At 40.1% G+C, this 27,285-nt stretch overlaps 1 protein-coding gene across 1 annotated transcript; it reads right to left on the reverse strand.

The window, feature by feature from the left end:
• Positions 1-27,285, reverse strand: LOC142160799 (solute carrier family 2, facilitated glucose transporter member 3-like). Its single transcript, XM_075215778.1, has 10 exons — positions 27,118-27,285; positions 22,774-22,872; positions 18,801-18,961; positions 17,322-17,562; positions 15,200-15,362; positions 11,821-12,008; positions 10,507-10,611; positions 3,489-3,590; positions 1,472-1,675; positions 1-1,124 (listed from the first exon to the last, which is right to left on the reverse strand). The coding sequence occupies exons 1-10, from the start codon at positions 27,133-27,135 to the stop codon at positions 915-917; spliced, it is 1,491 nt and encodes a 496-aa protein (XP_075071879.1). The 5' UTR covers positions 27,136-27,285; the 3' UTR covers positions 1-914.

Below are 27,285 nucleotides of genomic sequence, written 5' to 3' on the forward strand. Positions count from 1 at the left end.
TTCATTTTATGGTGTACTGTGTACACATAACAGATATTTTTATTTTTGAAACTGATATTGTAAGCCATAATTCTGTAGCTATTGTACTTTGCTTGATACGATGTGATGAAGTGACAAACACATACTTGCAGGATTTAGACCTTGTTTTGGAGTAGGGCAGCAATGATTGTTTCAAAACATTATGTTACAATTTATTAGGTAAAATACCAACAGCAATGGCCTATGTCCTTATAACGCCAGGCTTCCCGCAAGGAGAGCTAACCGCTTATTGTAACACTTCTGTAAAAATGGACGTCTTTAAGTGAGCAAAATAGAAAATAACATGTAGAAAAATATATTTTTACAGTACACCTAGAATAAATATATTAATAATACAATTGGCTGTGGGATGCCACATGCTCTCTGCACTCATTCATTGATGCACGTTCACCCTTATTCAGTAATTTCATACATTTTGCACAGTGTTTCTATGGTAACAATGGTAATCATGCCCTGATGAGGGTTGGTGCTGAAGTATAGCACTAAATTCTTTGCAGGATTTATGTGAGTCTATGGTGGGTTTGCTGGAGGAAAGTGCATTGTTCTGGAACTTGCTGTATGTTTTCCCAAATATCAGTAGAACCAACCATTCTAGTGACCATTTCTAGAGAATCTGTCCAATACCTGCAAAGTCAGTTCATCATAAACCAAGAGACTCTCCAGAGTAATCTTCCATTATTCAGACACTCATACCATCATTTAAGCCATACAGGGCAATTTTTTATCTTCTGCACAAATAATTCCGTAACCCGTTGGATATTTTTCCAGCATGCTTCAAAATCACCATCAACTTTGTGAGGCTCTGTTCATCTATGGGGCATGTGTTAAAATGTTCGGTAGAGGTAAGAGAGATGTTGACCATCTCCCTACCCTCCTTATTCCATCTCTCCTTCTGGGACTTTAACCCCGGTTAATTCCACGTTGTTACTCTTAATACCAGGTTCCATGCCTTTTGTTCTCTGGAAATTCTGAGCGATCTCCTCAAATGTCCTGCCCTTTGTCTCGGGGACTTTGAAGAACGTGTAGATGAAGAACACAATCAGCAGGCCCATGAAGATTAGGAAAACGTATGGACCACATCCGTCCTTTATTAGGGAAACAAAGAATTAGGAAGATTAGGAAAATGGAAATACAAAGAAAAAAATAAAGAGAATGTGATATCAGTGGAACAACTCATAATATGTTATTAATTATGTCACTATTTTTAATTAAGGTTGACTTAACTTGTAATTGTTCATTTTGTATCACACAATCCATTACAACCCACAACCATGTAATTGTCATGTAGCACAGACAACCTAGACCAAAGAGAATAACTTGGTTGCCCACCATATCACCTCTATGATAATGTTCTTACACAGTTTTCTTTATTCATTAATTCCATCCTCTACATCCCCTTCTCTGACAACACCAAACCATCATTACCACTTACCGCTGCATAGGGAAATAACATCCCCACAAGAAAGTTTGCCGTCCAGTTTGAGCACCCAGAGATAGCCATAGCTGCTGGCCGAGGACCTTGACTGAAGAGCTCAGCCACGATGAACCATGGAATAGGTCCTGGCCCAATCTCAAACATGGCCACAAATCCAAAAATTGCGATAATGCTGACATAGCTCCATCCAATGGCATGATCCTGTGCGGCACAACAAAAAGTGACAAGAATGAAACACAACAAAACTGATGTGTGTGGGACTAAAAAATAACATAATGTAATAATAGAGCTGTAGGGTAAATAAATTAACAATCAACGGGGGAAGAAGTAGGGTGGTAATAAAGGTGCATACAGTATAGTGGAGAATAGCTTCAAGGAAATCTCTAGCTAGATAAAAGATGGGAAACGGAACAAGCAGGATACCTGAGCAATGAAACAGATACAATAATAGTCATTGGCAAAGAGCAGAATAAGAGAAAGTAGAAATTCACGACAGTGGTCTCTAATATCAAAGTAGAGGGAGTTATGAGGAGCTAGTAAAAGGTGCTGTATAAGAAGGAGATGAAAGGAGTTGTATTTGGTAATAAGAAGGGCTGTGAAAAGGTCAGAGACAGGGTGGGTGGTGTATAGGAAGATGATGAAATTCGTTGTATATGGGGAGAAGATGGAATGAGTTGTTTATTGGAAGATGATGATGTTATTTGTGTATAGGAAGATGGATGATGGAGATAGTTGTGTATGGGGAGAAGATGGAATGAGTAGTATATGGGTGGGAGATGGAGCAAGTCATGTATAGGTCAGAGACAGGGTGTGTTGTATATATGAATGTGATGAAATGAGTTATGAATGGGGAAAAGATGGAATGAGTTGTTTATGGGAAGATGGTGAAGTAGTTTGTGTATAAGATGATGATGGAGTTAGTTTTGTATGGGAAGAAGATGGAATGCTCACAAACCATGAGCTTCACTGGTACAATTGCCGCTTGGATATCATCTGGACCGCGGTCCCCGGATCCTGATGTCTTTGGTCGGGTACCCTGCCACATATATTTTTTGTGATCTGGAAGTATGAGTACCGGCTCTCTGATCCCCAAAAGTTTTTTCCATCTATCGGATTTATCTCATTGTGACGTTTTGGATAGGAAGTTTATTTTTAATTTCATTGGGATTCCCTGTGAAAGGGTTCAAGCTGGAACCCTGTTGGACTTTATGATTGACTTTTTATTGGTATAATTTTTTACATATTTCTTATTGTTTTTAATCTGTTTGGCACATGATGTTACAGAGCTATGTTATTGAGTTCACTATGTGTATGACCAATCACTGATTAAACCCTTGGTCTTTACTCTTCATACTGTTGATCATTTTCACTTTTTATTTGATTTTATTTTCAAATGGTATTGTCTCATATTCATATAGCCTCCTTATACCATTCTCTTAAATGAGTCATACACTTGACCACTTCAATCTCATTATATTCTGATGTATATTCACCAATAGCACAAGCTATATGCACCTACATATATCACTCAATAACATTTGATCAGTGTATATCCGCATTTTTGGCAATTGAGCGCAGTACATTGTGTGTATAAGTATGACTTCAACATTAGCCAGGCTGTTTGTCCCTAGGTGGACAATGACATCCACCTCCCCATCTGTTCTTGCTGTTTTCACAATTTTTAACATGAGCTCTTTATCCCTTGGAGCTGAGGCTCCAGGTAAGCACCTTACTTGTTTCTGTACTTCAGTAGATTTTCCAAGATGTATGTCTCTTATAATGGAATCCCCCAAGAGAAGTGTAGTTCTCTTTGGAGATTATATTTTCCTGTTCCTATAGCTAGTAGAAGTCCCCATATCCTCATGTTGTGTATTGTCCTATATTATTTGTACATTCCAGCCCTACAAGAGCAGCATATAAGTTTTTCAATGGCACAGCTTGTGGGATGTCTCTGTGCCCCTCTGGATATTTCCCCCCTTCAGAGCTTACAGTAGTCCAGGCGGAATGTTCTTACCTTAAGTGCAAGAGCAATTGTCATTATGAGAGCGAACACCGCCATTCCACCCAGACCAGTGAGGTGCAGGGTCCGGCGTCCAGCACGTTCTACAATCAAAAGCTGAAATGGACGAGACAGTTATTAGAAGGGATGGTGTCCATGGTAGCCATGATAAGATAGCTTACCGTTCCTAATAATGCCAACCTAAATACAGTACATACTTTATAACAATAAACTACATTAAGATCCACGATGTACACTATGTAATCTGTATTAAACCTATATATATTTTATAACATCGATTAGCAACCAACATACCCTTATAGACTACAATGTGGTAATTTACAGCCGTTCAGGGCATCGCTGTATATGTTAATGTACTTCAGGTATACCTGTGAACACCTACAATTCTAGTGGCCAGGTTAACGTGAGAACTGTGGGTAACATTCGCTTTTTAGGTCCTTTCAGAGCAATGGCTGCCCAAGGCCTAATCCCCATCATTTTTTTCACCTTACTTTCATTTAACTCCATATATAACGGTCCTACTGCGCCATTATACAACGCAAATAAGAAAAGTTTTCTCATTTTCAATGTATTAATCTCATTAAGCACAACTCGTCCTTTGCTCATCTCCAACTTCCAAATGGAATTGTAGATTGACACCAATCATGTACAGATTAAAGGGTCCAGCATGCATGGACTAAAAGCACTCTGTGCTCTGTGTATGGAGGGGAGACTGTCAGGTTTGCCCCTATAATGTCCAACTTGCAAACCCACCAATTTGTGTTTCTGTTTTTTTGGCGTAAAATATGCGTTTCTGTACTGCGCAGGTAGAAGTGCGCGTGCGTCCTTATGGCTAGAGAGGCGGCACAGTGTGCAAGTGTACGCTCAGATAATAGAGGTGGACCTGGACGCACACTTATACACCTGTATAGGACTGGGATGGAAGAACCGCACAAGGTAAAGTATTGCGAGCGTAAAGTATGATGAATCCTGATTAACCCGAAAAGAAAAATTCAAAACGGGGGGTGCACCCAGACACTGATATATTTAGTTTATTGGAGAGAAAGAAAGAAAAGACAGTGTAAATTGAGGCACTCCGTGGATGCTCATTAAGTGAAATATGGAGGGTGAAACCATTTATTTATGTGTGTAGAAGAGCATAATTAGTCCTTCTAGGTTTTATAAAGTGAAAGAATCAATAAATATATATTAATGTGTCCTTCTACAATATATATCCATAAGGAGCATACCGTAGGGAGTATAAGAATTTTTAGTAATAAAATGCGTTTAGTGTAATGGAATTTGTGTTGTAATAAGTATTGATAGACCGCGTGAATACATAAAACTTTGATAGGGATCCCAATTTACATGAAATTAAAAAGATCGATTGACATTAAAGTTAGAATAATCTTACCTAACCATCATTATCATTGATGCCTGGATAACAATACAATTAGCTAAATCCCACCACTTTGCTTATAAAATTAAGTGTTACATAGCTGTTAATTAGTGCCATTTAAGCCTGTTATCTCATATATATGTAAGAGGATTAAGGTGAGACTTTGCAAAAAAAAATTTTTTTGCATTTTAATCACTATTCACGATTTTTACCTATCCTTTTTAATTATTTCGCTCAATTCTTGTCCATTTTAATCAATCTAATAAAAGTTAAATATTAATGAGCATCCACGGAGTGCCTCAATTTACACTGTCTTTTCTTTCTTTCTCTGCAATACACTTATACACCTGTGGGTGCAGGGGGGGGGAGGGGGGGGGGGGCTGGTAATGATGATATTATGTAGTTATACTTTATATGGCAAATGTGATTTTCTCAGTTATCACTAACGTTGTCCAGCCACTGTCCTCTCTTTTGTATATGACACAATCAAGCAGCCTCTCTACACAATCCCTAAACTATCTCTGCGCTCTCATGGGACATAAGTATACACACTTATTACACCTGGCGCACACCTGGTGCATATGTTAGTGTTGCAATGGTGGATGCATTCTGCGATGCTTCCGACTGAACATTAATGCATGTAAAATTCGCTTTTCAAGTGTGCACGTTTTCCTGCTAATGTTTCGCATCCATCTAAACATGAGCCCCCTATAGTACAATGGTACAATAGGCCTCAGAGTTAGGAGAAAATTCAGCAAAATGCTGCTATTTTTGCACCTTGGCCCCAAGGGGAGGAATGTAAACTATGCAGACAGATTTACAGTTGGTAGGGGGGGCACATCCTATGTCAACTCTAAACCAAGGTGTTAAAATAAAGCTGCCCAGTGTTTGTGTGCTACAAAAAGCAGCCAGTAAGTTCCCTGCATGCAAAAAAATAATTTGCATTTGCCCCCCTTTGCATCGCAGCATGGTCTATCTAAGTACAAACTTTCAAACTTCAGCTGGATTTGTTCCTAACTCAAAATCAGACCCAATAGTTTACTATACGGACCAGTCTTCAGGTTTTAACCGACGGCGGCTACTATATTTTATATGTTAGATCAGGCACTGGCTATCTACCGGCAGAGGATGCTGGGGCAGCAGAAAACTTAAAATACTGTAGAAACTAGAGATGTTCACTGACCCCTGTGATTTGGTTTTGGTTTTGGATCTGGATTAACGTTGTATTTTGGTTTTGGTTTTGGATCCCATTATTTTCTAAAATACCTATTTTGTTTTGTTGCTAAAATCATTTATTTGGCTCTTTTATTATCCTACATTATTATTAGCCTCAATAACATTAATTTCCAATCAGTTCCAGTCAATTTTTGTCAAGTGACAAGAACACTGCTACCCCTCCTGTTTCTGTGTGAGCAATGTCACTGAGCAATGTAACTGGAGACTGGAGAGTGACTTGGATCTTCAGAAAACCGAGCATGAGCATCTCTAGTAGAAACGTCTCAATTTTGTATTAATGGGCTGCTTCTATCTAGTCCAGTTCATTATTTTTTAGAAGATTGTATGTTGATTTTTACACATTTCTCTTTGAAAGAACCATCCACTATGAAGGTCTTTCGGAGAAATGTGTAAAATGGACCTGCAGAGGGTCATGTAGAGTCGCCTTTTACAACTTTGCATGTGCAGTAGAAAAGCCTATGTGTCAGTTTTCTCTCAGACTGAGACGTATGTCCCCTCTGCACCCCCTACGCTTAGAGAGGTGTAACAGGTAAGTAGTGGTCGGACAAGCGCAGGAATAGTGCAGTAAGCTCCGGTTGACTGTTCTTGCTCACTACGCTGAGGGGGAAGTATCCTCTAGGAGGCGAATCTGTTGCGGCTGCTTTGTCTCTGATGTAAAATCCCCACTGATGATGAAGATATACATATTGTGCACTGTTCCAAGTCACGCGTTTCTTAATTTCTTTGCATCTCAGGATACTAGGCAAAGTATGGGATGCAATTTACACTTTACATTGTAAGTGTCAATTACATCAAACTCTATATGACTCCCAGTGGGTCAATTTTGAAAATATAATTTATATCCTGACTGCAATTGTCTACTAGATATAATCAACTGCATTTAGCACTTTCCTTTACTGCATCGGACAGGCTTCTGTCAGTGCCCGGCCACCCCTGCTGCATCATCTAACTATCATCAGCGCTTAGAAATCAATAGCGCAGTATACTGTACTGTGGAAAACTACATGCTGTAAACAATAAAATAAAACTGTGGTGTTAGTCCCAAATTCTCAAAAGAATGCCCACCCTTATAAACCAACAAGGTGGCAGCTAAGTTCTGTGAGCCCTGCTGGGAATCAAAAACATAGAAATGATACCCAACTTGTTTCATCCAGCCACTCATAGGCTACTGTCACTTCCCCACGGGGATTCATACCCCTTGAGGAAGTCACAGTAGCCTATAAATATATCCCCTGAGGAAGTCACAGTAGCCTATAAATAAATCCCCCGAGGAAGTCACAGTAGCCTATAAATTTACCCCCCTGAGGAAGTCACAGTAGCCTATAAATAAATCCCCCGAGGAAGTCACAGTAGCCTATAAATTTACCCCCCTGAGGAAGTCACAGTGGCCTATAAATATATCCCCCGAGGAAGTCACAGTAGCCTATAAATGTACCCCCCTGAGGAAGTCACAGTGGCTGGACGAAACGCGTTTGGTTTCATCTCTATGTTTTCTCTGGTGTCTCTGATATTTCAAGGCTGTTTAAATTATCATCTGGAATTGTAATTTTTCCTGCTGAAAGGATAAAAGTCTATTCTGTGTATTGGAATCTGTAAACCATCAGATAAGCGAGATGTGTTTTTAATTCCTATACGTCTAAATACTTGTTTTTCATGATTAAAACGTATTAGACTATTTGTGTCCTCTGCTTCATACACCTTTATCATACGCCTGTCCTTCCCAGGATGGAGATACTGCAATGAAGGTATGCGGGCTTGGAGCTATCATTAGGCAAACCTAGGCGTTCACCTAGGGGGGCTATGGCCAGGAGGTGCCTAACACACTTAATGAGTAAGCCGCCTCCGAAGTGACTCTTTCATCACCGACACTGCTTTCGCCTGCCCTGAAGGTAAGTGTTAGATACACTATAACACCCAAATCATTATACATACGATAGGGGTTATATTTGCAAAACAGACACTTTAGGATTATTTTGCACATTTTACTAATAAAAAATAGTCTACCAAAGTGGACTTATTCTTTGATTATGTTGTTGTACCAGAGAGTATCTCTTCAATCTCCTATGTGTGTCTTGTTTTCTCCTTCTGACCTCTAGTAGTCTGCACCATTAGCAGATTTTCCAATTATCTTTTGTAGTAATATGAAGGTGGAGGGTGGAATGAATTGCCCAGCGCAGCTCCACTATATTCTATTCTGTGACAAAACCAGCGGAGCTACGGAATGTTCTGCAGAATAGAGGTGTATAACAATGTTGGGCACTTACAGTCCTCAGTGATATAAATCCAGCCCAGGATGGCTTAAACATACATTTGCAAATGTGTGCAACAAAGACTTTTGCATTTTTATCTACAGTAGAAATGGCAGATCTGTTGCTGGCTATAGCAGTGTGCTGGGGGAAAAAATGTTGTGTGTATGTTCCTTGCAGGATAACCCCACCCTTTCAGCACCTGTTATGGCCTATAAATTGATTTGAGCAACTTCCACTTTTGTATTTGTCTGAGAGGCATGTTGGTGTCAGTAGCTGAGGGGGAGTGCTGACATTGGATTGCTATTTGGAGGCTTCTGGGGTACCTCTTTGGTAAGTTAGCTCTCAATTTAAAAACACATATGTATGGCCCAAATATAGGGACTCTCATTGTTTAGAGTAGGACCATCCTATTAGCAAAAGCGCCTTGGCGTGGCAGATGGCTTAAACATACATTTGCAAATGTGTGCAACAAAGACTTTTGCATTTTTATCTACAGTAGAAATGGCAGATCTGTTGCTGGCTATAGCAGTGTGCTGGGGGAAAAAATGTTGTGTGTATGTTCCTTGCAGGAGAACCCCACCCTTTCAAGCACCTGTTATGGCCTATAAATTGATTTGAGCAGCTTCCACTTTTGTATAAATCCAGCCCTGCCTATAATACAAGATCACTGGCACCTTACTAACACCCTGGATGCACTTTAAGATCCAGGACCCTATTAAAACTGAAGATAAACTCTACAAGTCCCAAGGGAACCGTTAACTCTATGAGGCCCAGTAACGGGACTGAAGTGTGAATGCACAGTTCAATAATAAATAGATAATATACATAACATTTCCTAAGCAGCCCTGTGTGGTACATTCTGTTTCCTGAGTAATTAACATGGCAATTCTCAAAGGGAAGGATCAGAGTAATTATCATCATCATCTATTTATATAGCGCCACTAATTCCGCAGCGCTGTACAGATAACTCATTCACATCAGTCCCTGCCCCATTGGAATTTACAGTCTAAATACCCTAACACACACAGACAGACTGAGACAGACTAGAGTCAATTTAAAAGCAGCCAATTAACCTACCTGTATGGTTTTTTTTTTGGAATGTGGGAGGAAACCAGAACATCTGGAGGAAACCCACGGAGAACATACCAACGCCACACAGATAAGGTCATGGTTGGGAATCAAACTCATGACCTCAGTGCTGTGAGGCAGAAGTGCTAACCACTGAGCCACCGTGCTGTCCCCTTTATTGAAACCACAGCGGAAGCAGTCATTTGTGTAAACTCTAATTTATATATTATATAGGACAAGCCCTCCAGGTCTGCAGCCATAGTGTAGACGAGCCTACACTGCATTGGAGACAGATGACTAATTACATGATTCAGCCCATTCATGCATGTTTAGACGTGTGGGCCCTATCTGGTATCTCTAAATAATCTTTTCTTGTATGGACATTTCTGAAATATTTAAGTGAAAACCACTACGTGTTTGCTCTGACTTTGTTCCCCATTACAGTTATTTACTTTGCTAGCTTTGCATTTTTCTTGTAAAGATGGAGAAAAAAAAAAAGACTCAGTTCAGCCAGAACGGGATGAAGGCGAGAATTCAATGCATGTTTAGTGGAGAGAGTAATTCATATATCTCTTATAGGGTCCACTCCCCCTCTTGGTGTAATGCTTGAAGGAGGTCTTTCTTGTGGAGAACACAGCATGGGATTGGATAGTCATGGCTTTGATCCAATTACATGCAGGTTTTCCAAAGATCAGTCACGGGCTTATGATACAAAAATATGACAATGTACAGTGAACAACTTTTTAATTCTTGTTAGGAAATGAAGACCCTTGTTGTTGGTGTGTGAGCTTAAATGTATCAAAATACAAACTAATACTTTTTTTATATATATATTGATTTATACTGCTAAGGACAAGCAACAATTGGATTATTTTTGATATTCATATAGGTCATATTTATTTCAGCACAACCGGTGCCCTTAAAATTACCAGCACTGTCATATTTATTCTCTACTTTGCTTTTAATCAACTTAGTAGTAAACCAACTAGTCAATATGTTTTGCAAGTTTAGTGTCAGATTAATCCTAGAGTACTTGGACAACAAACATATGCCTAGACCTTATCACATAGAGAGTACTCACCGATACCACAGTAAACACAGTGTTCACCACACCAGCACCGATAGTGGCGTAAACAGGCTGAGCGACTCCTGCTCCCTCGAAGATACTGGTGGAGTAATAGAAGACCTGCGGGGAGAAGAGGTGAGAGGACGGAGTCACTAACAGGAAGGAAGAACAAGAGAAAGGTCAAGCTGTGGAATTGGACGAGAAGGGAAGTGGGTGACATGTTCAATAGAGGAACAATGGCTAAAATGGAAGAACATCAAATTTTACTTTGCAGTTCAGGTTTATAGAGCAGCAAATCCCACATGGCCATTTTTTTGTCTTTTAATACCAATTTAATTTTAAGCATGCATCTTAGCTGTCCTTCTACAAATCATTAACTCCTTTTCAAAATCTCTCTAGAGCGCAGAGAAGTACGGCTGCCAATCACACACACAGACTTTCAGCGTGTCATGTTCTGACAAAGGGGCAGAAAGAAGGGAAGCATTTTACAATACACAGAGCAGACAGAGTTCAGTGGGGCGTTCCAAAGCTTCTCTGCTCACTACATCAGGTGCCACATGACTGTGGTGGTCATGGTAGTCACAGGACACTGTAGGATTATAAATCATTATCAGCAGCCTAAAGCAGCAAACCAAGGAAAATGGTAGTTACCAAGATTCTTCTTACAGTCTGCCAGTGACGTATATTAAAAAAGCACACCTCATTTTTTTCTCGACATTGCTGCTTTAAAGTACAACTAAATGTAAACCCTGGTCTAATATTTAAAGGCGTTTTGTAACTTTTACACATTTATACATCACAGCTCCCATGCGCTGACATTATATGAACATTTACTGAGTGTGAGACATTTTCCTTTATCAGCCAACTGTCCTAATTTCAGTGTGACAGTCTTGATTTAAGAGGGCTATCCCGCTGTTATGTTTGTCCTGACACGCAGGAGAGTAGGAGATATATCTCTAGGGTGAGGGGGTGCCACGGGCATCTGAGGCAGGAGTCTCTCTGGTGCTTGCAGCAATTGAAGGATTATTTTAGGGGGAAGGGCGTGTTGGGGGCAACCTAGCGCTTCAAAAGTCCTAGGCACACCCCCGAGGATGCAGCCACACCCCTTATAATGTGACCCCGCCTCTTTCAGTGACAGTGGAGCAGTGACCATGTCCCTATTTAGATGGATCAGGTCGGTAGATTAAAGCAATGTATTTCTGTAAAGTTTTATGATATGTGTGCAACAATAAATGGAAGCCAGATTAATATGTAAAACCCCTTTAAAGAAAGTGAAAGTACTTGAGGAAGTGGAGGGGGGATTGGGGAAGGAGAGTTGAGGTTACGCACCGCATTGATCCCAGACAACTGCTGTGACAGCTGCAGAACTATAGCAATGATTAACGGCTGCCGGTACTGCCTGGACCGGAATAACTCTATAAAGGACACGGGTTTCTCCTGTGTCATCCGGAGACCTTCTTCCTTCATCTCCTCAATGTCGCTGGCCACATCCTGGGTACCACGAACTTTCCGCAGGACTATGTAAACATAACAAAAAAGGGAAAAAAAAACATTAAGTATTTGGAGTAATAGTTTTTATGCATTTTTTAACAGTGCACACTATGGGGTTAATTATGTTTGTGATCGATTTTTAATATTTTAGCATTGGCGCTGTTTATTCATCCTTTTGTTTAGATCTATTAGAGATCAGCAAACTCCTTGTTCCAGCTGCTGCCTTGCATTTAATACTCTGAGCGCCCATTTTTTTCACTATATAAACATTCTGCGCAAATCATATGTATATTAGTTGCAAAAACTAATAAGAATTACGCGACTGGTTCTTGCAGTACACATCCACGTCACAAGCTAAGACCAGCGCCGTTTAAGTCACACTTTGTGCCGCTCATGTACAGACACAATGCTGGAAGGCAAGATGTGGGGTGCAAATAGGGGTGCCATCAGTACATACAGTTATACAGAAGAGAACATATTCGCTTAAAACAAGTGATGTGGGACCAAACATTGTTAATTTTCCAAATAAAAAAAAGTCTAACCTCAGTCAGTCTACACCTCTTAGGAAAACCAGGTAGTAGGGAAGATTTGATTGAAGTTTTAACAATTATTTGAGTGCAGAGGGTTAAGGGACACCGGTTCCCTCCTCCCGGCCTCCCTGCACTGAGGCCCACAGTTCAATAGTTCCGCCTCTGATTGTGACCACACCCTATTTACCGTGACCACGCCCCTCTCCCGCTGGTGGGTTTAGGCATGGTGAGAGCTATGCCAACCTGATATTGCTTAGATAAGGAGGAGCACACACCAGCCTTCATTTCTTGCTACTAAATTAATATTTTTTGATCTAATGGATTACCAGTAGACTTTGGTGTTGCACCTCTGCACCTCAATGGTCTGCTCAACACATAACAAGGTGCACGTGTCCTCTCTGGTTCAAGGAATACCCTAGTGGTCCTAGTATAATGGACAGGGGTCCCTTAGACAAACCGGTGCACTCCAAGAGAGATCTAGCCATATTTGCACAAATTGGGGCGCACTGTAGGTCCAAAGCTGTATTTCTGCTGCAGAGCGATCATTGTGCACTTTGTAATACTGCTGTATCTTTACACATTTTGGTAAACTCTGACGCTTTATTAGGAATAGATTTGTTTAATATTAAAAGGCCGATACCTAAAATACAGGAAGCTCTATATAAAAGAACCACTACTAACATTCACTAATTAGCAGTCAAGGAGCTCTTCATAAATAAAGATATTTGAGATAAATATGTGTGCGGGGAGAGGGGTTTCTCCAATATACCAGAAGTAAAGTGGATGCAAACTCAAAGGAGTGGATTTATGAAACCTTCTAAAAATAAAAAGTGGAGGAAAAGCCCATAGCAGCCAATCAGATTCTACCTATGATTTTCTAGGATGTACTAGAGAAATTCTAGCTAGAATCTGATTGGTTGCTACGGCCAATACCTCCACCTTTTTCTTTTTAGAAGGTTTGCTAAATCTACCCCAAAACGAATGTTGAACAACATTGTCTTTATTTTGACTGAATGTTACAACACGGCGGTGAGGTCTGCAAACACTGTCCAGAATCTTACAATCTACTTCTCGGTAAGCGATTTTTACAGTATTGCTTCTATCTTTGCTATTACCATCATTATTAACTCAACAAAAGTAAAGACAAATCACCTTAAAAAAAATGCAGATCACATTTACTTGACTTTAATATATACTGAAGCATCCTCCCCTAAATCAAATGCTGCATAATGTCATCTTACTCAGATCCTCACTAAGAATGATGTCACCATGGTGATTTAGAACACTTAGGATGAAGTGTTCCCGTTGTGACATTAGACTATATAGGGATCACTGTTCCCCGTTGCAGCAGAGCACTGCAGGTTCTGGTGCAGAGTATTCCCATACTGTTAGTAGATGTCACACGGTGTTATAAAATGCCTGTGGGACAGCACCCATATAGATAGGGGCTGAGTTGTAATGTTAAATGCCAATCCTTCGCTCTAGACATCCCAGTTTACAGGTTAACATGCTCATTATGTTTGATAGGTAACTAACGCCTTGAGAGGTACTGAAGACGCAGGCATCTGCATTGGCTACCTGCCCTATTTAAGTCAGACCATGCTGGTGCCAGAGTATTAGGTCATTCCTGCTCCAGCGTCCTTGTTTGTTTCTTGGCTAATCCTGACTATTCCTGCCCTCCTGTGTTCCCTGCTGACCCAGCTTTTCTGACCTCTCTATTTGGATTCTCCCTGTGCATTGATTACCTTTGGAAGTTACCGACCCGGCTTGTCTGATTGCTCTTCTGGATTCCTCCCTGTGTATCTCCATTGCTAGCACGTTACCAAACCGGCTCACCTGACTACTCTTGTACCTCGCTATACGGCTCAGTAAAGGACCATGACCTGCGCGTCTCCTGCCGCAAAACCGCAAAACCCATACTTCCTTGTGGGGGTTCCTGGAGAAGACCAGGGGGCGCGTTAGACTCCGCATCTTCTACTTGAGCTGCGTCAACGTTAGCAGGTACCTCCAGTGTACATTGTGCCATATACAGTATTCACCCCTCTACAGCACTTCCATCTATTGACGATCAGTTAAACTATAGCTAGTTGTTAAGATTAGTATATATGGTTGACAACATCAAGCTGTCCTCTGTTCCCCATGCCCGCTGCCTTGGTGTTATCATTGGATCAGCCCTCAGCTTCCCTCCTCACATCCAGTCCATCTCACAGTCCTGTTGTCTCCTTATCCGCAACACTCCCTCAAAACCCACCTCTTCATGCTTGCCTACTCTACCCCCTCCTAGACCCTCGTTTTCACTCTATTCACTTCCTCCACCCTCCATGCATACCCTCCACCCCCCATGCATACTTATGTCCCTCTTGCTCATCCTGTCTGTCACACCCCCTCCCTCTAGAATGTAAGCTCTCTTGGGCAGGGTCGTCTCTACCCTATGTCTCATGTCTATCTACCTCATTTGCCCCTGTGATGTCCTGAATTCTTTGTGCGACCACTATGTTGAATTTTTACTCACACATACGGAATTCATACTTGTTTCTGTATTACCTGTAATTGGTCGAGCATTGATCATACTTGGGTTTTTTGTACCACACGTCTGCACCTTCACCTGTTTATATCACACTTTTAAATAAAATATATTGACAGAGCCTTTCCATTATAATGGACATCAATACTCCCACAATACTCACTGGTCTCAGCTCTCTCATACTCCTTCTTGACAATTAGCAGATAACGGGGGCTCTCCGGACAAAATGGCAGCAGCGCACACTGGATGGCTGACAGGATAACCGTGATTCCCAGTAAGAGAGGCCAGAGTGTCGCGGATCCCAGGATAAATTCCAGTCCAAAAATCTAGTTGAGGAGAAATGAGAATTAACCAAATGTCAAGTTATTGGGACTTAAGAAAGTAATCAAAGGCTGCAAAGCTGCATCTATCTGTGACCTTGAGTATAGCCTAGTTGACCATACACATGTTTACTTACAGTGTGCATAACTTTGCCTAGTGGAAATTACTGGTCTAAGATGGTGCTTCCAAAGTTGTCAAAGCACTGCCAATCTCTGTTTGATATGGCATTTCTTCATGTATTAGATATATGTGAATTAAACTACTAAACATTCTTTCTGTATGCATCAGGAGTAATTGCAGAGTAGACTAATATAGCTTCAGTGACTTCATCGTAGTCCAATCTGTTCATCTGCTAGCTCCCCAAATTCTATTAACCAATCCTTTGTCTCCCCTGCTAAAATGAAGACCACCTCTGCCTTTAGGTGGTTTGTGAGACTTTATAAAAATTATAAAAATATATTGAAATATACTTAAATTTTCGTTGCCTTCATCAAATGTGCGAAAAACTGTGGACAACTTGCGTGTCAATAAGCCACTACTCACCACGGACACTACTAAGGGCCCTTTCTAAGACAGTTCCTGTTGTTGTCAATCTAGCACAAGCTTCTCACCTATTTTCATGAAGTATAATAGCATAATGTCATCTCCTAACAAAACCAGCCCCATAAGAGGGAACAGTGTGAGACATTCAGTCAACCTCATTGTGGAGGGAGCCGAGTTTGATGGGAGAAGAACAAGAGGGAGATGTTCCAAGTTCAGTAAGAGTTCATAGTTCCAGAGAAATGTGCCAGAAGAGTGATAGTGACTCGTGGGGTGTTTAGAGAAAGGGACGAGTGTTATGTTGGATGCAAGTGTCAATGAAATAAGGAGAGCACTGACAACAGTTAAACTGATCTAAGCAATAGTTGGATGCCGAGAGAGTGGATTTTCGACCCATGTGATGGAAGGAAAGCCAAGTTGCATTAATGATTGGGTTCTACCAGGTGTAGTCCAGAAATGTTACAGAGAGAAGATCTGCAAGTTGAGTTAAAGGAACCAATTATCCTTTACCCGAAGACTACAGTGCAGGAGGAAAGCAAAGTAGAGGGTGACAGTCGCACAAAGAGCGAACATTGATGATGCCTGATATTCGGTGGGATATTTATGTGTTATCGAACCTGCATGTGCAGGAACCTTTGTTTGCTTACTTTGATGTACAGGATCCTGAGGTGGGAAAGACTGAGCTACATCCAGGTAATTGACCCAAGAGTACTATCATGTAGAAGCCATGAAGGACACAACATTACAACAAACTCATTACATATAAATGTCTTTCACCGAGTTCATGGTGGATTGGGAGTGGACTTCTTGTGGTTTTACTTGTCCTTCACCTTCTACAGTCATTGCACTGCTTGCTTCATTCAAGATCGTTAGAGAGAATTATATTTGCTCAACCTTCTTTTTCCCATCCGAGCTCACTCATCATTTGTGACACTATTTTCGGAGAGTTGCCTCAGGTGGATAATTGCTCCAGTTCCCAACGTTCAATGCCAAGAGAATAATTACAGCTTGTTCTGTGCACACATTTCTCCATAACTCACAATACAATCATCATAAAGCAATTTCCCATAGATAAACAGGCATAACGAAACTCCGGAGCACTTCCCAAGATGGCACCATTTGCACCAGGTGTAAGTTCCTCATTGGTTTAGAGAAGTTGTGCAGTATCATCTGTAGGGCAAATGTAGAGCCAGAATTTATGACAGAGCAAAAATGCCCATTATATAACGTGTTGTGTGCAAGTGCAATTGTCTTTTCTCGCTATTGTGTTCACAGGTTACTATGAGCAGGTGCAATGATATATAATCAATTCCGGCATTTGTGTATAATACATGTGCTTTGCCCATCACAAATGGCATTATATATTCATCTGCAATTCTCATGTATTTAGACGTAAGCATTTTACCACTCTACACAGTACCCACCTGTGCCACCAATATTCCAACCACAATGGCAAGCTGGTGCAGTGTCCCCAGAGCTCCACGGTAGGCAGTTGGTGCCAGTTCTCCGATATACATAGGCACCAGACCGGTACAGAGTCCAGAGTAAACCCCAATAATGAATCGTCCAATAATAAGCATCTCCATGGACCAAGCTAATTTAGAAAGAGCCATGAACGCTCCTCCCACTACGGCGGCAACATTTACCAGCATCATGGCATTCCTCCTAGCATAGGGAACATGAGAAAAGTGTTTACAATATTCGTTATCTGCACAATACCCTTCAAATAGAATGATACATATAGAATTTACCGTGTGCTTTAATTATAGATTTATGGAGGTCATGTAATGAGATATAGACTCTAGAGGTAGATTTATCAAACCTTCTAAAATAGAAAGGGGGAGGCATTGCCCATAAAAACCAATCAGATTCTAGCTATCATTTTCTAGAATGTACTTAATAAATGATATCTAAAATCTGATTGGTTTCTATGGGCAACAGCTCCACTTTTCCTATTTGAAAGGATTCAATCAGTCTACACCGAAGAATTTACAGGTTATGTGGGGGAGGGTCATTTTAGAATATGAAGTAACCATTTTAAAGTGCACATTGTGAATGCTACTTATCATGTCTGTAAGAACCAGTCGCATTATGAACTATGTACTGTAGCAAAGTGAATTTATAGGCTGAATTCTCATCAACATTGATCCAGCCCACAAAATGTCTGCCTCCAGTGTGTGTAGACAGAAGCTTCACTTTAAAAAGCTGTTTGCATTTAATGAATAGTCAATATGGGTTTTCAATACCAGAGGGAGCCATACTAAATCTATATTATAATTTAGTTTACATCTGTCCCTACGGAATAAGATTCATGCTCATGTACCAGACACTTTTGTTAGGGGTAGATTTAGCAAAGTTTATGAAAATAGAAAATGGAGGTGTTGCCCATAGCGACCAATCAGTTTTTAGCTCTTATCTAGTGCATTCTAGAAAATGAGAGCTAGAATCTCAGTGGCTGCTATGGGCAACGCCTCCATCATTTTAGAATGTTCGATAAATCTATCCCAGGTCCCAATCTAGACTCTTAAGAAAATCAAATTAAGTTGGAAACGTATATGCATGACATAAACGTATAAATTTAAATATTGGGGGAGAACTATTTAAGGAGAGATTCGGCTAAAGAGGTGCAAAAATATGAAATAAAATAATACAGATTAATTTACCAAGTGAAGCACAAACTTGACTGCATCAATTTGGACAAACCAGGTAATTGCATCTGTTCTCCTAGCACAAAATTTTGGGCAATTTGGCTGCCAATGGGGAAGCAAACATGACCTAAGGCATCTTCCCATCACTGTGATTGGGCAACGATTCTCATAGTGACTACAGGCTGGAGGATTATGGGTATACTGGTGAAATATATGTTGTCAGTTGAACCCTCAAAAAGTTATTCACATCCTTACCTGCCAAAACGGTTTGCGAAGTATCCCACGCACAGGGAGCCAAACATCCCCCCTACAGAGAATATGGCCACCGAGAGAGACCATAGGGAGGTTAGGAGGCTAACAGAGATGGGTTTCCCGTAACGATGGATATAGGTGTCATTATAGAAAGACCTGATGATCTGTGTAAAGAAAACAAATATAATTATTAAAATGTATTTATATAGCGCCAACATATTCCGTAGCACTTTATAATTGGGAACACCACAGTAGTAGATGGAGACTGGGTATTAAAGACAGACAGGACAATAGAGGTTAGATGCATGAGGTTAAACGCTACATATTGCATATTGGTCCAGCTATGTTGTAAAGGTAGAAAGTGCTTAGTGGGCTGTATGATCCAGTCACACAGCAATGCTGGTCAGGGGTCACAGGGCTTATTGAGTATGGAAAGGACACTTGCAAATCTTATGTGAACCGTGCAGATGGTGGTAATAGGGTAACCTAGGGAGGTTAAGAGGGTGGTTGAGGAATTTTATAAGCTTGTCTGAAGAGGTGGACTTTCAGAGAGTGCTTGAACGTTTGAAGCCTAGTGTAAAGTCCTGTTGTGCAAGGGAGGGAATTCCACAAAGTGAGTGTAACCCGAAACAAGTCTTGTAACTGGGAATGGAAGCAGGTAACTATCATCATAATTCATTTATATGGCACCACAGAATCCTAAGTGCAAAGTGAGGATGAGAGACGCAGATCTTGTGAAGAACACATTGGTTGAGTCTGGAGATATTTTGAGAAAAGTGAAGAGATGTATGTTGGTGCAGTGTTGATGATGGCCTTGTGTGTTAGTAGAGGTATTTTATATTGGATTCGGTAAAAAAAATTAGACAACCAGGGTAAAGACTAACAGAGCAGATCAGCAGTGGAAGAGGCATATCAAGACCTTGAGATTGTAGCGTTTAAAAGAGAGTGGTCAACAGTGGTAGCATGGTAATGGGGGCTGAGAGGTCGCACGGTAATGGGGGCTGAGAGGTAGTACGGTAATGGGGCATGGGGGCTGAGAGGTAGCATGGTAATGGGGCATGGGGACTGAGAGGTAGCACGGTAATGGGGCATGGGGGCTGAGAGGTAGCACCGTAATGGGGCATGGGGGCTGAGAGGTAGCACGGTAATGGAGCATGGGGGCTGAGAGGTAGCACGGTAATGGGGCATGGGGGCTGAGAGGTAGTACGGTAATGGGGCATGGGGGCTGAGAGGTAGCATGGTAATGGGGCATGGGGACTGAGAGGTAGCACGGTAATGGGGCATGGGGACTGAGAGGTAGCACAGTAATGGGGCATGGGGACTGAGAGGTAGCATGGTAACATGAGGGAGAGTTTGGATAGGAATTTTGTTTTTTTCAATAAATATCTTATAAATACATTGATAAGCTAGTTAAAGTATATAATGCAAGTTGCTAAAATGATGGAGCAGATTATACAACTGCCAACTCTAGCTAATGTGTTTGAAATCACCTTCAATAAAGTCCTATATAGAATAAGAATATATAATTTTATCAATTAAACTGCCCTCCTTGCTATAAGCATTTTTCAGATTGAGTTAACTCTGCTAACTACAATCACTGTCTATTACAATGGCTTCCCCTGGGTACCATGGGAAACCCTCTACCCTGAGCTATTTAGCACTGGATTGGTCTACCATTTCCACCAGTCATGTCATCGTGTATGAAGGTTCTAGTAAGAATCAGGTGACGCAGTTTCAGTAAGAGTCAGTGGGATGAAACGAGTGTGATAACACTATCCACTCTGTTTCTCATTTTTCACATAATGTGGATTATAGAAGGTACTTTCTATAGCCCTTGCTTTTGTTACCCAGCTCACCAGACTACAACTGCATTGTCTAATTACATGTGGCTAAGGGGACATTGTAGCTCAGTGTAAATAGCTATATTGTGTATTGTATATTGATGACTTGGCAGTGAGGTTGTTTTTCATTGTCTTTTAAGTGAAGCCAGGGGGGTTATGGGTAGGGATCAGGTTGCAAGATGCTGGAGTGGGAAAACTAATTAGTGTCCATTGTTCTCACAAGACTATTCCAGACAGGCCATCAAGCAGGGGAGGTTCTGTGGAAGTACAGTTCATCTTCACTGCCCTCTCCAACCCCCCCTAGTCCAGCACTGACCAGTGGTTAAGAAGAATAGGCCCAGGGGTTTGCCTAGGGAGGGGCAAAGACTGTGGAAATTTGACCCGAGATATAAGGAGCCACTCCAGGGGGGAGGGGGTGTTCATGCTTTGATTTCATTCATGGAAGGTACAAGATCTGGTTTTGAGTTGTAGTTCTCTACCAGAGTCTGCTGAGAGAGATCCATGAGTCGTCAAATCTGGACAGCCAGGTGACTGTAACTCCTTAAGCTAGTGGGGTAAGGGACAGATGATGTGGTAAACCTGCCTGGCATTTATTTACTGTGTGTATATAATAATCTAGTGTTGTTTGTATGACAATAAATGTACTGTTGTATTTTTCTAACTGCATTTGCCTGAACGACTATACGAATCCTAGAAGGTACTGGGTAGACTTCCCTGGCATAGGAAGGCACCCGTGGGTGGCCAGCCAGCGTGAAGTGGGTAGCATTGGACCAGATAAACCCGGTATCTTCACATTTTCCTTCACAGTCAGGAAGTGGGTTTAGCTGTATACAGTCCATTTCACTTGAAATGGACTTTTAGACGTATGATTCTGCCTAGCAGCTTCTGCAGTATGGCCATTGCAACTTATGTGACTAAGCCAATTTTATCCAACATATTACAACAAGATGGAGGTCGTAAAAAATACAGAAACGCAGACTCAAGTTTCAAAAGTAACATCAATATGATAATACCTCCATACTAAATGGGAAGTACTGGTGAGTGGTATCATGCTATTTTAAAAAGTGTGATATGTAAGTGGGTAAAAATATCAAAAAGCCATTTTTTGCTAATAGGGCAATACAAATAATGTAGGATGCATTTCACAGAAATATGGCAGTAAGTAACTTGTAAATAAGGGCCACATTCACACATGTATCAAAACATGTTTTTAAGTTAAAGTCTTGTGAAGTATCCGACCATAGCTTGAGACACATTTAAAACTATATGCATATTTTTTTTTAGATCTGGAATGGTAAGTGCTTAAATCTTTTTTTTACAAGGACAAGAATTTTATAATACAATGCTTAAGCTACGTACACACTACAGAAAATTTCTCCCAATGAGATATCTTTAACAATTTTACCAACGACTGAAATTACCGATCAGCAGCCAATTTATGTGTACACAATATACATGTTTTAAACAATTTACCGTCAGATCTGTGCTCTTCATCTGTCATAACCATCAACTCAAAGGATTGTGACTCTGTAAACTGTATGGAGATCTATGGACACTGTTGGTTGTAAACTCTATGGGGATCTGCCTACACTGCTGGTTGTGAGTGCGTACACACTGCAGAATTTGCCCGACATCGTTCCATCGTTTATAGTAATTTTTAGTCCGGTTATAAAATCAAATGAAGCAATGCGAAGTGCTTTGGTACAGTAAATATTGATCGTGGGACCGTACAGACTAATGCGATATCAGACCTAACAATCGTTTATCATGTAATATATATATATATATATATGTATATATATATATATATATATATATATATATATATATATATATATATATATATATGTTTTATGATCCACAAAGACCTTCCAGTGTTTTAAACTAAGTATATGTATACATATATATAGACATGCACTGTTGAACCATGTATTATAAATGTATAAAGAGTGACCAATCAGATTCTGGCTATCACTGGAATTTTTTTTACTAGAAAGTGATTGCTAGAATCTGATTGGTTGCTTTGGGCAACACCTCCACTTTTCCATTTTAAACGGTTTCATACATCTAACCCCCTGTATCTTGTATCGTTCAGTATATTATAGTCCTAGAGATATAGAATACATTTATGTCACCTTTTCGGGGGCGTTGATCACTCCTATATTGTACCCATACTGCAGAGAACCGATCGCGGCCACCAGTACTGCAAAGGCCAGAGAGCATGTAATCCTGCCCTGCAGAGAGAGAGAGGAGAGACAAGTGTTACATATAATCATCTCCGTGCACATCACATTGTGTAGCACTATGGAGTTATAATATCACTTTTTAGTATTTTCAATATTCCGCTTCAACAATACTTATTAACTTATAAAGCCAAGAATAAGAATATATAGTTGAAATTGCATTTAATAAAAAGAATTGAAGTTGAGAAATAAAAAAATCCTGAGGACCCCCATAAAGAAAGTAGATTAAATGTCCCTCCACGTTAGATTGCAAGCTCTTATGAGCAAGGTCATCTCTCCTTTTGTCTTCTGGACCATTCCCACCTTAACCACCTTATTTTCCTTGTATTGTCCCTTCTGTACTATACTATATGTTTATTCACCTTATTACGCCTTATGTGTTATGTTTTATTTCTTGGTAGTGCTGGATTTATATTTCTTGAATGCTCTGCATTTTGCCTTTGCTTGTTCTGTTTTGGCTTATTAGATCTCTAGATGTTACGCGCTCTGCTGTATTACAACCACTGTACGGAGCTTTGGAATTTTGCGTCTAGATAAAACCAAACAATAGTAATAATAATAATACTAAGAACTGGACTCAAATTCCCCGACCTTCTTTCATTCCATAGTGTCCCTCATTTTGTATCTTCTATATGTAAATATGAATCAGCTGACCCTATGTCGTGTCTGTCTAGTTCCTAAACTCCACATTACATCATCCACTCGGTGTGGACCTGTGAATCTTGGTGTTTAAAGGTATGTTTAGTAGTGCATACTAGTAAATGTATCAAGCTGCAGGTTTGAAAAAGTGGAGATGTTGCCTATAACAACCAATCAGATTCTAGTTATCATTTATTTATTACATTCTACAAAATGACAGCTAGAATCTGATTGGTTGCTATAGGCAACATCTCCACTTTTTCAAACCTGCAGCTTGATAAATTTGTATTATAGTGAGCTGGTTGTAGCGAACTGAAACTGGGGGGTGAGTTATTGCCACGTTTAAGGGACCTATACTAAAGTACAGGTGTGTCCCTATAATGAGGCATCAGGCAAGCTTTGGGGGGCAGCAAAGTGAAGGAAATTAATTTTATAAATAACAAAGTATAAATTATGTTTATCCGGTGGATATATCCAATCATGCCTAAAATATTACACATTTGTCTTTTAATGTATACAACTGACACACAAGTGTTTATGGTATTCTGTACAAGGAATGTGAAAGAAGTTATGTCAGCCCCCCTCCCCCAGGCAACTTCTGGCTCTCCAACGTCTGTGGAACTGCTAGTCCAAACCTCAGTGTACGGCTCCTGTAGGTCCAGAGATGAAGAGCCACAGGCTGCCTTAGCTTGGCTAACAGTATGCACAGAGCTTCTAATATCTCACTCTCTCTGCAGACTGCAGCTGGAGCTATTTCTGGGGCAGTGGATCTAAATAAATACATTTAATAAAGCTTCTATAAAAAAAAATAAAAAAAATGAAGGTGTTGCCCATAGCAACCAATCAGATTCTCACTATCATTTACCTAGTGCATTCTACAAAACGATAGCTGGAATCTGAATGGTTGCTATGGGCAACACCTCCACTTTTCCTTTTTAGAAACTTTAGTAAGTATACCCCTTATTGTTTTTTTCTTTTCTTTAAATCTCACACTGCTGTGCCTAGCTATGCCTGTTGGTGGCTCTATATATAGTTTGGCTCTACGAACATTATTTTAACCTAGAGGTACCTATTTATTAACAATCATTGATAACGCTGATTTTTATATAGCTACACTCTTTGCTCTGAAAAGCGTGCAAGGTGCGGCACATGTGTCTGAGGAGGACAGAACTGTGCGGCCGGATGTGTGCGTATCAATATACGCTCCTTACTAAACTGCGGAAACCAATCAGATTCTAGGGCCTGATTCATTAAGGATCTTAAATGAAGAGGATCCTTATTTCAGTCTCCTGGACAAAACCATGTTACAATGCAAGGGGTGCAAATTAATATTCTGTTTTGCACATAAGTTAAATACTGACTGTTTTTTCATGTAGCACACAAATACTTGATAGCTTATTTGTACACTGACATTAAAAACTGATCTAGGACATGTTCTACCCCAATTATAAATCTGTCCTCACATTTTAAATTTACCCCCCCCCCTCCCTCCAAGACAACATGGTTTTGCCAAGGTGCAAAGTTACTCCTTTTTTTTGCTTTACTTTCCTTAATGAATCAGCCCCCCTGTATACAAGGCTTTCTGAATCTATCACCTCCTCATTTTTTTAAAGTTGATATTTGTGTGCTACATGAAAAAACAGTCAGTATTTAACTTATGTGTAAAACAGAATACTAATTTGCACCCCTTGCATTGTAACATGGTTTTGTCCAGGAGACTTAAATAAGAAATTTCTTAATTTAAGTTCCTTAATGAATCTGGCCTCTAGTTATCATTTATATAGTACATTCTACAAAATGACAGCTAGATTCTGATTGGTTGCTATAGGCAACATCTCTACTTTTTCAAAACCGCAGTTTAGTAAATAAACTATAAACACAATGTTGCATTTTTAAATATATGGTATTGTTAAGTTTTTTCTCTCTGTTTTACAGATTGGCAATCGCTAATTTGAATTTACAAACAGTGCAAGGGGCAAATACTGTTTTGTGATGTCACGCACCTACATGTGCACAAATACAACAGTATTAGGCGTAAGTTCAGGGATTTGCAGGGCCAGGATAGCGGCCTCTACAGGAGAGCAAAAATTTCATGGGGGAAGTTGGACAAATAGGGGGCGCTCCTTGTAGGTTAGAAGTGCAGATTAGGTACCAAAGTATAGTTACTTTTGCACCAACATGGGAAAAGACTTACACTACACTCTCAGAGGTGCTGGCGGCAGCGTCTGCCCCCTATACGTTCAATATGACGCATTTTACTCTGATTTCACTTTCACAGAAAAACAGATTTACAGTTCAGGCAATGTAATAAAAATATTCATATACACACATATTCCACAAGTAATAGTCCCTGTGTTCCTTCACTCTAATGATTCATTTATGGGACTAAACTGTGCGTCATATTAGAAGAAAATATAAAAATATAAATGATAGAACAGGGGAGGGATATTAGGGGGGGGGTTAAACTTTTGTGGGACATTTTCACTCTTTGCACCATGCACAAATGCACAAATTCAGGTGGATTTGTAAACTTGCAGAACTAGGTGTGGATTGCGTTATCGGGCGCGAGTCCAAGAATATGAGGTGAGTTTGAACCGTGAAACGCGCTTAGGGGCAAATAGGTACACTTGCGCAAATAAGGAAGCCGCGTGGGTACACAATTTTTTTTTCTATTTAGAAATGTTAGTGTTTGTCTTGATCGTCAGGTCTCACATCAGCTAGCTAGTGATTCTGAAGCAATGTAACAAGCCAGGAAAACTGAGGATTTGTCTATAAGTGGCGTTAATATCGTACAGTGCCCCAACTTGGACTCATTTGCCAGCATTTACACCATCATTACAGAATTGTATTTGTAAGAGATGTTTGATTTAAAGTACAATTGCATAGTATTAAACATTATTAACCTGTTCCATATCACAGAACATAGGGAGAGTAAACAATAGCATTCGCTTTTAAATCCCCGTCACGGTGACATCTTACTATATATTCTCTCCTTAAACTTTATTCTGTAACAATCTATAGGAGAAAAGTGTATCTTCTCTGTGCAGACATCTTCTTATATTTTTAAATAGCTCAATTGTATCGAAAGGTTTGAAAAAACAGCCTTAGTAACAAATAGCAAATATATCAGTACATATTGTACCACATGTAACCAATGCAAAGCGCTTTGTAATGGCATTTAATAGCAGTATTATATACGTAAGTATTTGAGTGCATTAAGGAAAACACATCAATCTCACAGTGTATTTCTTTCACTACGCTGTTTAACTTGCATGTACTGTATATCATATACAAATGGAATATAGAATTTTGAAGTATTTGCATTGATGTATTAACATGGTTATAGCATATGTTTGCAAATATTTTGTGCACACATTGTAGAAAGTTCACACAGAGATCTGCACACTGCACTGACCGATGGTTGTATAGATAAATAAAGTATAAGCGATATTAAGTAGCGGGTGAGCTGGGTGCATACAGATAAAGGAGAAAATTCATATAGCAGAGGAACTACTGGTTTGACACTTGCAGAAACTAAGTGTGTTTTCATTCTAGAATCTACAATAATCTGGGGTCATTCAGAGATAAGTAACGTACCTTCGTAGGCTCCATCATGCAGGTTGCAAGTCCTACTTAGGGTTAAATCCAAAAGCTGCTGCAGAAACCAGGGGAAGGAGGTGACAAGTTTTGTCCTGTCTCTCAGACTTTCTCATAAGATGTGAGCAACTTCCTCTATGCAACTTTCCTGTTCTCTCTACAAGTGGG

This window comes from Mixophyes fleayi, chromosome 6 (genome assembly GCF_038048845.1).
Source record: "Mixophyes fleayi isolate aMixFle1 chromosome 6, aMixFle1.hap1, whole genome shotgun sequence".
In the NCBI taxonomy this organism is placed as follows: Eukaryota; Metazoa; Chordata; class Amphibia; order Anura; family Limnodynastidae; genus Mixophyes; species Mixophyes fleayi.

Excerpts from the sequence above, each read along its gene's own strand:
- LOC142160799 (XM_075215778.1), bottom strand. Across the intron at positions 17,563-18,800 it reads TTCGCAAACCGTTTTGGCAG|GAGGAATGCCATGATGCTGG; the intron begins GTAAGGATGTGA and ends TCCCTATGCTAG. Across the intron at positions 15,363-17,321 it reads TTGGAATATTGGTGGCACAG|ATTTTTGGACTGGAATTTAT; the intron begins GTGGGTACTGTG and ends CTCCTCAACTAG.